The sequence below is a fragment of the Hyla sarda genome, chromosome 7 (genome assembly GCF_029499605.1).
Source record: "Hyla sarda isolate aHylSar1 chromosome 7, aHylSar1.hap1, whole genome shotgun sequence".
Classification (NCBI taxonomy): Eukaryota; Metazoa; Chordata; class Amphibia; order Anura; family Hylidae; genus Hyla; species Hyla sarda.
In genome coordinates this window covers 230,232,738-230,246,573 of record NC_079195.1, presented here as the reverse complement: position 1 = coordinate 230,246,573, position 13,836 = coordinate 230,232,738, and the positions used below count along the sequence as shown (strand labels likewise).

General features: G+C 41.8%; 1 protein-coding gene across 1 annotated transcript in view; it reads right to left on the bottom strand.

Annotated features, from left to right (window-relative positions):
- Positions 1-13,836, bottom strand: part of LOC130283227 (mucin-2-like) — a 42,951-nt gene that overhangs the window by 1,822 nt on the left and 27,293 nt on the right. Inside the window, exons 9-18 of the mRNA XM_056532433.1 lie at positions 9,741-9,802; positions 8,870-9,024; positions 6,350-7,065; positions 5,457-5,512; positions 4,519-4,667; positions 3,650-3,951; positions 2,757-2,812; positions 1,821-1,969; positions 957-1,258; positions 112-167 (exon numbers count right to left, since the gene is read on the bottom strand). Of these exons, the coding sequence (XP_056388408.1) occupies positions 112-167; positions 957-1,258; positions 1,821-1,969; positions 2,757-2,812; positions 3,650-3,951; positions 4,519-4,667; positions 5,457-5,512; positions 6,350-7,065; positions 8,870-9,024; positions 9,741-9,802 (2,003 nt within the window). The remainder of the gene's footprint in view (positions 1-111; positions 168-956; positions 1,259-1,820; positions 1,970-2,756; positions 2,813-3,649; positions 3,952-4,518; positions 4,668-5,456; positions 5,513-6,349; positions 7,066-8,869; positions 9,025-9,740; positions 9,803-13,836) is intronic.

Genomic DNA, 13,836 nt, shown 5'->3' with positions numbered 1-13,836 from the left:
GTCAGACCCCTGCGATCACACACATCCTGTGGATAGAGGAAAAGTTTTCACAACCGGAATACCCCTTTAATACTTTTTAACAGAAGTTTCATCAGACATTCGTTCACCCACCTGATGTCAATCTTTGCCGATATGAAGTTGGGATTTGATTTAAAAACTTGAGCGAGCTGCAAAGACAAAAGGGAGTAAGTGCCGGAGTTCTTTTCTCTGCAACATTCAAAAACTAGGACGTGTTCAGTCTAGAATTTTTTTCAAGTGTTTAGGCTGGCCTAAAACTAAAATAAGGGTCCCTCACCTGCCCACTCATCTCCTTCCCCTGATCAGCACATCCCTGTACCCATCCTGCCCACTCAATCACTGCCCATAGTGGTGACCTGATTGGCTAAGTGGGCATTTACTTTGTGGAGATGGGGCCCAGGAAGCGATGATCATCAGGGATCAGGTTGTTACCACAGAGGCGGGGGATCAGGTAGGTGAGTATCCTATTATTTTATAAACCAATATAACCAATATAAACCAGAACCACATGGAAGACCAAGCAGCATCATTTTTGGCTCTCATGATGTTTATAAGCTGTTTATATGTTCATTACGGATCTAATCGTCACTTGCCAAAGATTTTACAGAGCTGAAGACATAATGAAGAATCCCATAAAATCTCCAGCATGAATCCATATTAAACCTGTGAATATAACATTATGTGATATTGAGTTATGAATTCACAGCTTCTTTGTGTTATGGGATGAGGTTTCTCTGTAGCCCACACTAGGGCAGATGGCTGTATACATTATTATAATTCTGGAAGCCATTAACATTCCTAGTTGTGTTGCAGACAGAATTTGGTCATATAATGCTATTGCTGTGTGGACATTCACTTTAGAGAAATACATAGGAAGAAAATCCCTTATATAATGATTGACCAGAATGGTCGTGGAGTTGGAGTCTTTTGATACTTGCCTGTTCTTCAACATATGCATTAATGCTTGTCATGTTATCGCTTATGTTCAAATTCAGAACTCGGAACTCAAGAGGAAGAGTGAAGATTTGTCCGGCTGGAAATGATCCGGGTGTTCTTGCTGTGGTTGATGGAAGAACCTCTGTACTCACACCAGTCAGTGATGGATCTTTTGTACCTTGTGGACCAGTTGGGTTGGGTTGAGCTGTTCCGCCATTTGTGGCTACAGAACCTGTAACTGCAGCTGAAGCTCCGGAATTCGTCCCTGTAATTGGAGTTGGCGCGAGGTCACTTGGAACGGCATCTATATAAAAAATGGGCAAAGAAGAAGATCTTGTTTATTTGTTGAGTCCCTACAGCTTGTGTTTTACATTTAAAAATCATGGACAGCAGTTCTGGCTGAAGATTTGGGTTAGCCATGTGCCTTAAAGATTATTATTATTTTTATTTTTTCAAGTAACTGGTGCCAGTAAATTATACTGTCTGACCACAGTGCTCTCTGCTGACACCTCTGTCTGTGTCAGGAACTGTCCAGAGCAGGAGAGGTTTGCTATGGGGATTTGCTCCAACTCTGGACAGTTCCTGACACAGACAGAGGTGTCAGCAGAGAGCACTGTGGTCAGACTGGAAAGAACTACACAAATTCCTGTGGAGCATACAGCAGCTGATAAGTACTGGAAGGAGTAAGGTTTTTAAATAGAAGTAATTTACCAATCTGTATACTTTTCTGGCACCAGTTGATTTAAAAATGTTTTCCCCTCTGGAGTTCCCCTTTAAGTAGCCACCATTGGGACTTTTGAACATTGACCGATTACCTTGTGGTCCAGTTGTGGATTATAGACGCTGTATACATTGAGTTCACTCACCTCCAGACCGAATACTATTTGGGTCTATCTTCAAGGTGCCCAGATACATGTCGTGATCCTTCAAGTAGTCATAAAAAAGATCCACAAGCATCTGGTTGGACGGAGCGTCTGGTGAGAACAGGATGTCAGTGATGTACACCGACCCATCCCTGGCGGAAAACAAATACGAGAACGCTTGTGAATATTTCATGTATTTTATGTCACCGGTTGCCTCTATATCTTATGTGGGAAATAAGGAAATGTATCCACATAACACAGTACAAGGGTATAAAGAGCTTTGCAATAATTTTTTTTAAATGGGTACTCCGCCCCTAGACATTTCTTCCCTTATCCAAAGGATTGGGGATAAGATGTCTGATCGCAGGGGTCCCCCTCCCATAGACATGAATGGAGGTATGGTGGCATGACATCACGATCATGGCTGCCTAATTCGGCGTTATGAACATAAAACTTCAGAGTGCTGGGGTGCCAGCCCGGAGATCGCGGGGGTCCCATGCAAAATGCAAAATCCGCAATAGGGCTCCATGTGCCAATTATACTGGTCTCTTATGGGGCAGATGTGCTTTGGAGGCCCCCTTAAGCATCAGGGACCCATTGCGACTGCTACTTCTGAATCCCTATAGCTACACCCCTGGGGTCCGACTCTCCCCACTGAGATGAACCTTCTGGGATGAATTAGTCTCAGCAGTGATGGCCCCCTTCACCTTAGCAGTTATTGGCTGAGCGGGCCGTCACTGCAGAGACTAATACGTCTTAGAAGGTGGGGGCCGGAGCGCTCAGTGACGAGATATGAGCCCCATTCTGAAGATCGCGGGGTCCCAATGGTCAGACCCCTGCGATCAGACACATCCTGTGGATAGAGGAAAAGTTTTTCACAACTGGAATACCCCTTTAATACTTTTTAGCAGAAGTTTCATCAGACATTCGTTCACCCACCTGATGTCAATCTTTGCCGATATGAAGTTGGGATTGGATTTAAAAACTTGAGCGAGCTGCAAAGACAAAAGGGAGTAAGTGCCGGAGTTCTTTTCTCTGCAACATTCAAAAACTAGGACGTGTTCAGTCTAGAATTTTTTTCAAGTGTTTAGGCTGGCCTAAACCTAAAATAAGGGTCCCTCACCTGCCCACTCATCTCCTTCCCCTGATCAGCACATCCCCGTACCCATCCTGCCCACTCAATCACTGCCCATTGTGGTGACCTGATTGGCTAAGTGGGTATTTACTTTGTGGAGATGGGGCCCAGGAAGCGATGATCATCAGGGATCAGGTTGTTACCACAGAGGCGGGGGATCAGGTAGGTGAGTATCCTATTATTTTATAAACCATCCTGAGCCCATTTAATAACAGCTGTTAACTTATGTAAGAGAATATTTATTACTATTATACTCTACAGAACCACATGGGAGACCAAGCAGCATCATTTTTGGCTCTCATAATGTTTATGAGCTGTTTATATGTTTATTACGTATCTAATCGTCACTTGCCAAAGATTTTACAGAGCTGAAGACATAATGAAGAATCCCATAAAATCTCCAGCATGAATCCATATTAAACCTGTGAATATAACATTATGTGATATTGAGTTATGAATTCACAGCTTCTTTGTGTTATGGGATGAGGTTTCTCTGTAGCCCACACTAGGGCAGATGGCTGTATACATTATTATAATTCTGGAAGCCATTAACATTCCTAGTTGTGTTGCAGACAGAATTTGGGCATATAATTCTATTGCTGTGTGGACATTCACTGTAGAGAAATAAATAGGAAGAAAATCCCTTATATAATGATTGACCAGAATGGTCGTGGAGTTGGAGTCTTTTGATACTTGCCTGTTCTTCAACATATGCATTAATGCTTGTCATGTTATCGCTTATGTTCAAATTCAGAACTCGGAACTCAAGAGGAAGAGTGAAGATTTGTCCGGCTGGAAATGATCCGGGTGTTCTTGCTGTGGTTGATGGAAGAACCTCTATACTCACACCAGTCAGTGATGGATCTTTTGTACCTTGTGGACCAGTTGGGTTGGGTTGAGCTGTTCCGCCATTTGTGGCTACAGAACCTGTAACTGCAGCTGAAGCTCCGGAATTCGTCCCTGTAATTGGAGTTGGCGCGAGGTCACTTGGAACGGCATCTGCAAAAAAATATATGGGCAAAGAAGAAGATCTTGTTTATTTGTTGAGTCCCTACAGCTTGTGTTTTACATTTAAAAATCATGGACAGCAGTTCTGGCTGAAGATTTGGGTTAGCCATGTGCCTTAAAGATTATTATTATTATTATTATTTTTCAAGTAACTGGTGCCAGTAAATTATACTGTCTGACCACAGTGCTCTCTGCTGACACCTCTGTCTGTGTCAGGAACTGTCCAGAGCAGGAGAGGTTTGCTATGGGGATTTGCTCCAACTCTGGACACTTCCTGACACAGACAGAGGTGTCAGCAGAGAGCACTGTGGTCAGACTGGAAAGAACTACACAAATTCCTGTGAAGCATACAGCAGCTAATAAATACTGGAAGGAGTAAGGTTTTTAAATAGAAGTAATTTACCAATCTGTATACTTTTCTGGCACCAGTTGATTTAAAAATGTTTTCCCCTCTGGAGTTCCCCTTTAAGTAGCCACCATTGGGACTTTTGAACATTGACACCTTACCTTGTGGTCCACTTGTGGTTTATAGAAGCTTTATACATTGAGTTCACTCACCTCCAGACCGAATACTATTTGGGTCTATCTTCAAGGTGCCCAGATACATGTCGTGATCCTTCAAGTAGTCATAAAAAAGATCCACAAGCATCTGGTTGGACGGAGCGTCTGGTGAGAACAGGATGTCAGTGATGTACACCGACCCATCCCTGGTGGGAGACAAATACGAGAACGCTTGTGAATATTTCATGTATTTTATGTCACCGGTTGCCTCTATATCTTATGTGGGAAATAAGGAAATGTATCCACATAACACAGTACAAGGGTATAAAGAGCTTTGCAATAATTTTTTTTAAATGGGTACTCCGCCCCTAGACATTTCTTCCCTTATCCAAAGGATTGGGGATAAGATGTCTGATCGCGGGGGTCCCCCTCCCATAGACATGAATGGAGGTATGGTGGCATGACATCACGATCATGGCTGCCTAAACTCGGCGTTATGAACATAAAACTTCAGAGTGCTGGGGTGCCAGCCCGGAGATCGCGGGAGTCCCATGCAAAATGCAAAATCCGCAATAAGGCTCCATGTGCCAATTATACTGGTCTCTTATGGGGCAGATGTGCTTTGGAGGCCCCCTTAAGCATCAGGGACCCATTGCGACTGCTACTTCTGAATCCCTATAGCTACACCCCTGAGGCCCGACTCTCCCCACTGAGATGAACCTTCTGGGATGAACTGGTCTCAGCAGTGATGGCCCCCTTTGCCTTAGCAGTTATTGGCTGAGCGGGCCGTCACTGCAGAGACTAATACGTCTTAGAAGGTGGGGGCCGGAGCGCTCAGTGCCGAGATATGAGCCCCATTCTGAAGATCGCGGGGGTCCCAATGGTCAGACCCCTGCGATCAGACACATCCTGTGGATAGAGGAAAAGTTTTTCACAACTGGAATACCCCTTTAATACTTTTTAGCAGAAGTTTCATCAGACATTCGTTCACCCACCTGATGTCAATCTTTGCCGATATGAAGTTAGGATTGGATTTAAAAACTTGAGCGAGCTGCAAAGACAAAAGGGAGTAAGTGCCGGAGTTCTTTTCTCTGCAACATTCAAAAACTAGGACGTGTTCAGTCTAGAATTTTTTTCAAGTGTTTAGGCTGGCCTAAACCTAAAATAAGGGTCCCTCACCTGCCCACTCATCTCCTTCCCCTAATCAGCACATCCCCGTACCCATCCTGCCCACTCAATCACTGCCCATTGTGGTGACCTGATTGGCTAAGTGGGTATTTACTTTGTGGAGATGGGGCCCAGGAAGCGATGATCATCAGGGATCAGGTTGTTACCACAGAGGCGGGGGATCAGGTAGGTGAGTATCCTATTATTTTATAAACCATCCTGAGCCCATTTAATAACAGCTGTAAACTTATGTAAGAGAATATTTATTACTATAATACTCTACAGAACCTCATGGGAGACCAAGCAGCATCATTTTTGGCTCTCATGATGTTTATGAGCTGTTTATATGTTTATTACAGATCTAATCGTCACTTGCCAAAGATTTTACAGAGCTGAAGACATAATGAAGAATCCCAGAAAATCTCCAGCATGAATCCATATTAAACCTGTGAATATAACATTATGTGATATTGAGTTATGAATTTACAGCTTCTTTGTGTTATGGGATGAGGTTTCTCTGTAGCCCACACTAGGGCAGATGGCTGTATACATTATTATAATTCTGGAAGCCATTAACATTCCTGGTTGTGTTGCAGCCAGAATTTGGTCATATAATGCTATTGCTGTGTGGACATTCACTTTAGAGAAATAAATAGGAAGAAAATCCCTTATATAATGATTGACCAGAATGATCGTGGAGTTGGAGTCTTTTGATACTTGCCTGTTCTTCAACATATGCATTAATGCTTGTCATGTTATCGCTTATGTTCAAATTCAGAACGCGGAACTCAAGAGGAAGAGTGAAGATTTGTCCGGCTGGAAATGATCCGGGTGTTCTTGCTGTGGTTGATGGAAGAACCTCTGTACTCACACCAGTCAGTGATGGATCTTTTGTACCTTGTGGACCAGTTGGGTTGGGTTGAGCTGTTCCACCATTTGTGCCTGGTTGACCAGATGGGTTGGGTTGAGCTGTTCCACCATTTGTGCCTGGTTGACCAGATGGGTTGGGTTGAGCTGTTCCACCATTTGTGCCTGGTTGACCAGATGGGTTGGGTTGAGCTGTTCCACCATTTGTGCTTTGTTGACCAGATGGGTTGGGTTGAGCTGTCCCACCATTTGTGCCTGGTTGACCAGATGGGTTAGGTTGATCTGTTCCACCATTTGTGCCTGGTTGAGCTGTTCCACCATTTGTGCCTGGTTGACCAGATGGGTTGGGTTGAGCTGTTCCACCATTTGTGCCTGGTTGACCAGATGGGTTGGGTTGAGTCGTTGTACTGGATCCGCTCCAGGAACTTGCTGTATTGGGAGTAGTTGTTATGCTGGGTTCAGGTGCGCTTGTTATTGGTCTTGAACTCATTCTGGCTTTGGTGGGTGGACAACATGGGTATGGTCTTGAAGCTTTGCGTCCAGGTGTATTACTTGGGGTTGTAGTTGGGCCTGCATTGAGATAATGAATATATTCTAACATAAAGCAAATAATATGAGGAAAAACAACAACATTATTCTTATTAAGTAAAAAAAATCTAAGACTCAATGCCTATATTTATCAAATGTTGGATTTTTCCGTAGCGACCAATCACAGCTCAGCTTTTATTTTACCAGAGCTCACTGAGAAATGAAAGCTGAGCTCTGATTGGTTGCTATGGGCAGATCACTTTAATCTCCAACAGATTGATAAATCCAGGCCTCAGTCTTTAGTTGGACATCTTACATGGTACGGCCACATTTACACTGAGCCGATGGATGATTCTATAGACACTGGATGGAGCCTTCATTGTCTGATTGGAGCTTCATGTAAGGACATTAGAACGGTAACACCGGAGAGCAACATAAAATATAGTGAGCAACTTTTTGTGGATCTGTATCAGTGTAAATCCATATTAGAATTGGAAAATCCTGTGATTTGGAGTGAGGCCTGGTCATGGGGGACAGACCCACCAGAGCCAGGATTTCACCACCAACCTTGTGGAGAGTATACAGAGAATGGTGTGATCGAGGAAAAACATCCAGGAAGAGGGGATCCTGTGAACGGTAACAAATCAACACCAAATGGGGTCAGAGGAGAATGTCAGGAATAATTTGGATGAACCGGTGGAGCATAGCAGCCAAATACATCTCTGGTGTCAAACTGAACGAAACGCATAACCCTTCATCCCTTAGAACTGACTCCAGTTTAGGTAGTCTGAGCAGTGGCATGTTGTAATTTGGGCACCACCCTTGGTCTGAGGCTCACAGGGCCAGTAAGGGGCTGGGAAAATGGACTGGCAAAGTATGAGAGTCCGTGAACAGGTCACATGACCCGCGGCACAGGCGCACACAATAACATTACTATATTATGCAGCCTGCACCAGAGTAGAGAACGAAGAAAACCCAGCACCGGAGCGAGTGGAAGGTGAGTTTCTTTTTTATAATATGTCAGCAAGGGAAACCTCACTATCCACTAGAGACACCTACTTGACTACTGAGGAAAACCTACCTACCTAGAGAGGGAAACCATCTTACCTACTGGAGTTATTACCAACCTACTAGAGAGACTACCAACCTACCTACTGGAGATTCTACCTACTGGGGAGACTACCCATCATCTGGGGATTCTACCTACCTACTGGGGAGACTACTCCCCTTCTGGGGATACTACCTACCTACTGGAGATACTACCTACCTACTGGGAAGACTACCCATCATCTGGGGATAAAATCTACCTACTGGGGAGACTACTCATCATCGGGGGATTCTACCTACCTACTGGGGAGACTACTCATCATCTGGGGATACTACCTACCTACTGGGGAGACTACTCATCAACTGGGGATTCTACCTACCTACTGGGGAGACTACTCATCATCTGGGGATTCTACCTACCTACTGGGGAGACTCCTCATCATCTGGGGATACAACCTAGCTACTAGGAATACTACCTACCTAGTGAAGAGACTACGTACCTACTGGTGATGCTATCTATGTAATGGGGAGCCCACCTACCCACTGCAGAGACTTCCTACCTACCGGAATAACTACCTACCTACTGTGGGTTGTATCTACCTCCTGGGGGCCTATCTACCTTATACAGTATGCAGAGCACTGTATAGTTCTGAAATCTACCACTAGGGAGGAGGGGTGTGGGATCAGCTGGGGGCCTATGGTCTCCTTAATCTGTCTCTTCTCTTTCCTTTACACTGCAGCTCTGCACATATACCGGAGTAATAAGGCATAATAATCCTTCATCTCTTACTTTACCTACCCGTAGTGTTGGTTGTGTTAATAAATAAGACCATAATGTTTCCCAACATGCTGGAATTCCTAATGACGGCCTGATCGAACACGCTCTGGACCTCCTCCTCCGTGTGGTTATTATTTGGGAATGTCGCCAAAACGTCAGCGATGACAGTGCCTTCCCTGCGATGAGAAAACAACAAGAGGATCAGAAAGAGAAACACAATATGGCATTCAGAACAAACTTTTATTTATTTCTTTTTTAATAGAAGCATTTTCTGGCAATTTTTAAAAAAACATTTATATATATTTTATCACTTTTTTGTACTGTTATCCTCTGTAACTAAAACCTCCATAAGCCCCTGTTGCGGTAAATTATAGTGATAGACCCTACAGCCCTGGTGCAATAAGGGCTCATGCACGTCCGCCATATTACAGCTCAGTCATATATACAGATACACCAAGTGGGTGCTATGGGCCTCTTGGAGACAGTGGACACAGCCCTGGTTGGCTTCATCCCTTATTTTGTCACTTCTCCATAGATCCTACATCTTTACCCAACAAAAGTGTGGGGGTTCGACTCAAGGATCCTGGAAAGGTGATGGTGGCCGACCGACTGCAAGTCTTCTTGTCCCAAATGGTTATGGATGTGGATGTATTATCAGCACCAAAATGTGGCCATTTGGAATGTCTGCTCTGGGGCCTCTTCACTGCTGTGTATGTCCTTGGGTTCATGTAAAGGGTTGTACAGAGCCATCATATGGCACCCATAAAAGTCACTGGGGTCACATGGTACTCCTGTGTTGGGAGTGAATGGGTTAAAGTGTGCAATGTTTATGGCCAAACAAACCCCACAAGCCCCCTTATTCTATATTACCAGATTACACATTGTGATTTACCGGAGGGCGGATACTTTTGTCGCCATACAGTCGGGCAGCGCGGTTCGTATAAATTGTAGCATCTGCAAAAGGAAAAGGTACAGAGGTTTTTATCCAGACAGGAAATGTAAAATTAAATATGATAAAGTGGCAGAATGGCGGATTACATATATATATAAAATTTATAGGATTACATACTGTATATATTACATATATAGGATTACAGTGGGGATCAAAAGTTTGGGCACCCCAGGTAAAAATTTGTATTAATGTACATAAAGAAGCCAAGGAAAGATGGAAAAATCTCCAAAAGGCATCAAATTACAGATTAGACATTCTTATAATATGTCACCAAAAGTTACATTTTATTTCCATCATTTACACTTTCAAAATAACAGAAAACAAAAAAATGGCGTCTGCAAAAGTTTGAGCACCCTGCAGAGTTAATATCTTGTACTGCCCCCTTTGGCAAGTATCACAGCTTGTAAACGCTTTTTGTAGCCAGCCGAGAGTCTTTCAATTCTTGTTTGAGGTATCTTTGCCCATTCTTCCTTACAAAAGTCTTCCAGTTCTTTGAGATTTCTGGGCTGTCTGTCACGCACTGCTCTTTTAAGGTCTATCCATAGATTTTCAATTATGTTGAGGTCAGGAGATTGTGAAGGCCATGGCAAAACCTTCAGTTTACGCCTCTTGATGTAATCCCCCTTGGATTTCGAGGTGTGTTTAGGATCATTATCCATTTGTAGAAGCCATCCTCTCTTTAACTTCAGCTTTTTCACAGATGGCATCAAGTTAGCATCCAAAATTTGCTGAAATTTTATTGAATCCATTTTTCCTTCTATTCGTGAGATGTTCCCTGTGCCACTGGCTACAATACAACCCCAAAGCATGATTGATCCACCCCCATGCTTAACAGTTGGACAGAGGTTCTTTTCATTAAATTCTGTTCCCCTTCTTCTCCTTCAAATGTACATTTGCTCATTCCGGCCAAAAAGTTCTATTTTAACCTCATTGGTCCACAGAACTTGTTTCCAAAATGCATCAGGCTTGTCTCTATGTTCATTTGCAAAGTTCAAACGCTGATTTTTGTGGTGAGGACTAGTGTTGAGCGGCATAGGCCATATTCGAATTCGCGAATATTCGCGAATATATGGACGAATATTCGTCATATATTCGCGAATATTCGCATATTCGTTATATTCTTGTTTTATTTTCGCATATGCGAATATTCGCGTATGCGAAAATTAACATGTGAATATTGGCATGCAAAATTAACACGCGCGTAAATTCGCATATGCGAAAATTAGCATATGCTAATTTTCGCATATGCGAATTTCCGTATATGCGAATTTTTGCACGTCAGTCTCACACAGTAGTATTACAGCCTTCTTTACACCACACAAGCTGGAAGCAGAGAGGGATGATCACTGTGATGTGTACTGTGAAGAAAAAAAAAAAAAAAAAAAACGAATATTCGTAATTACGAATATATAGCGCTATATTCGCGAAATTCGCGAATTTGCGAATATGCGATATTCGCGAATAATATTCGAATTGCGAATATTCGCGAGCAACACTAGTGAGGACGTAGAAGAGGTTTTCTTCTGATGACTCTTCCATGAAGACCATATTTGTACAAGTATCTCTTTATAGTGGAATAGTGTACCACAACTCCAGTGTCTGCCAGATCTTTCTGGAGGGATTGTGCAGTCAAACGTGGGTTTTAAATAGTTTTTCTCACAATCCTGCGAGCTGTTCTGCCTGATATTTTCTTGGTCTTCCAGATCTTGCTTTAACTTCCACTGTTCCTGATGACTGACATTTCTTATTTACATTCCGAACAGAGGATATTGACATCTGAAAAAGTTTTGCTATCTTCTTATAGCCTTCTCCAGCTTTGTGAGCGTCAACTATTTTCAGTTTCAGATTTCTAGACAACTGCTTAGAAGAACCCATGGTGCTGATTGTTGGGGCAAGGTCAGATGAGTCTGGGCATTTAAAACCTTTGAGATTGACATCACCTGGTCTTCCCAGATGATGATTGAGAACAATCCATGACACTGGCAGGTCTCAGCTTTGCAAAAGGGGGCAGTGCATGCTATAAATTCTGCAGGGTGCCCAAACTTTTGCAGACGCCATTTTTTGTTTTTTGTTATTTTGAAAGTGTAAATGATGGAAATAAAATGTAACTTTTGTTGACATATTATAAGAATGTCTAATCTGTAATTTGATGCCTTTGGGAGATTTTTCCATCTTTCCTTGGCTTCTTTATGCACATTAATACAAATTTTTGCTTGGGGTGCCCAAACTTTTGACCCCCCACTGTAGGATTACACACACACACACACACACACACACACACACATATATATATATATATATATATATATATATTAATTACATATATAGGATTACATATATATCACATATATAGGATTACATATATATTACATATATAGGATTACATATATATTACATATATAGGATTACATATATATATATTACATATATAGGATTACATATATATTACATATATAGGATTACATATATATCACATATATAGGATTACATATATATTACATATAGTGTTGCTCGCGAATATTCGCAATTCGAATATTATTCGCGAATATCGCATATTCGCGAATTTCGCGAATATAGCGCTATATATTCGTAATTACGAATATTTTTTTTTTTTATTTTTTTTATTTTTTTCTTCACAGTACACATCACAGTGATCATCCCTCTCTGCTTCCAGTTTGTGTGGTGTAAAGAAGGCTGTAATACTACTGTGTGAGACTGGCGTGCGAAAATTCGCATATGCGAAAATTAGCATATGCTAATTTTCGCATATGCGAATTTCCACATATGCTAATTTTCGCATGCGTGTATTTTCGCATACGCGAAAATAAAACGGGGATATAACGAATATGCGAATATTCGCGAATATATGACGAATATTCATCCATATATTCGCGAATATTCGCGAATTCGAATATGGCCTATGCCGCTCAACACTAATTACATATATAGGATTACATATATATATATATATATTACATATATAGGATTACATATATATTACATATATAGGATTACATATATATATATATATATATATATATATATATTACATATATAGGATTACATATATATTACATATATAGGATTACATATATATCACATATATATAGGATTACATAAAGCTCCGTACAGGTTAGTTGTTGTCCATCAACATCTGTGTGTTAAATAGGCAGACTATTCATTTTGTTAAAAAACTGTGTAATACTTTGTTTCCCCTGTGGGGGCGCTGTGTGCAGAGTAAGTAAACACAAGGTACCAGGCTGCCGCTCCACAGATTACAGCTGATCCTGAGCAGTCCAAAGCAGACAGGATCGTGTCATCAGGAACCGACATATTGTTTAAATCTGGTTCTCAATCTTACACATCATTTTTTACATTTTTTTTACATTTTCCTATCTATATTATATAAAATTCCTTACACCTTGCAGCTTCAATTCTGACCACTTGGGCCAATATTAAGCTGGTACTCCGGAGGGGAAAAAATGTTTTAAAATCACATCACTGTCTGCATGACAGGCGGGAGCTGCGCTGAGTATCAGATTTCGGACTCAGCCACCAGGCCGGCGTGAGTCCGAAATCACCAAAAAAGGGACTCCTAGGGAGACCTCTAGTGGCCAAAAGTTTAAACACCAAAAACACATAGAAGAATAATTTTTTTTTTATAGAACCCTATTTGAAAAGTGTTCTATATATTATAAACTATAAAATATAAAAACATTTTTTGATGAGAGGTACTCTTTAAACCCTTCTTCCCTGTCCTATAACAGGGCACCCTGAACTCCCATACTGGTATAAAGACCTTGAGATCCGTTTGCGGACATTTTGAGAGTTTCAGCCTAGTTTAAGTGACACTGTGGAGCAGGACTTTGTATAAGCCCCATTTAGTCAAAGTGCACCAACTGAAGGTACCCAATGGCCGTTAGGTCAGAGATTAGAATGGGCTTGTGGGTGCGTGGGACCTATATATATATATACATCACATTTGTCTGATTTTGTGCTATACTGTACCTTACTGTTATGTTGTGCGTGGTTTTAA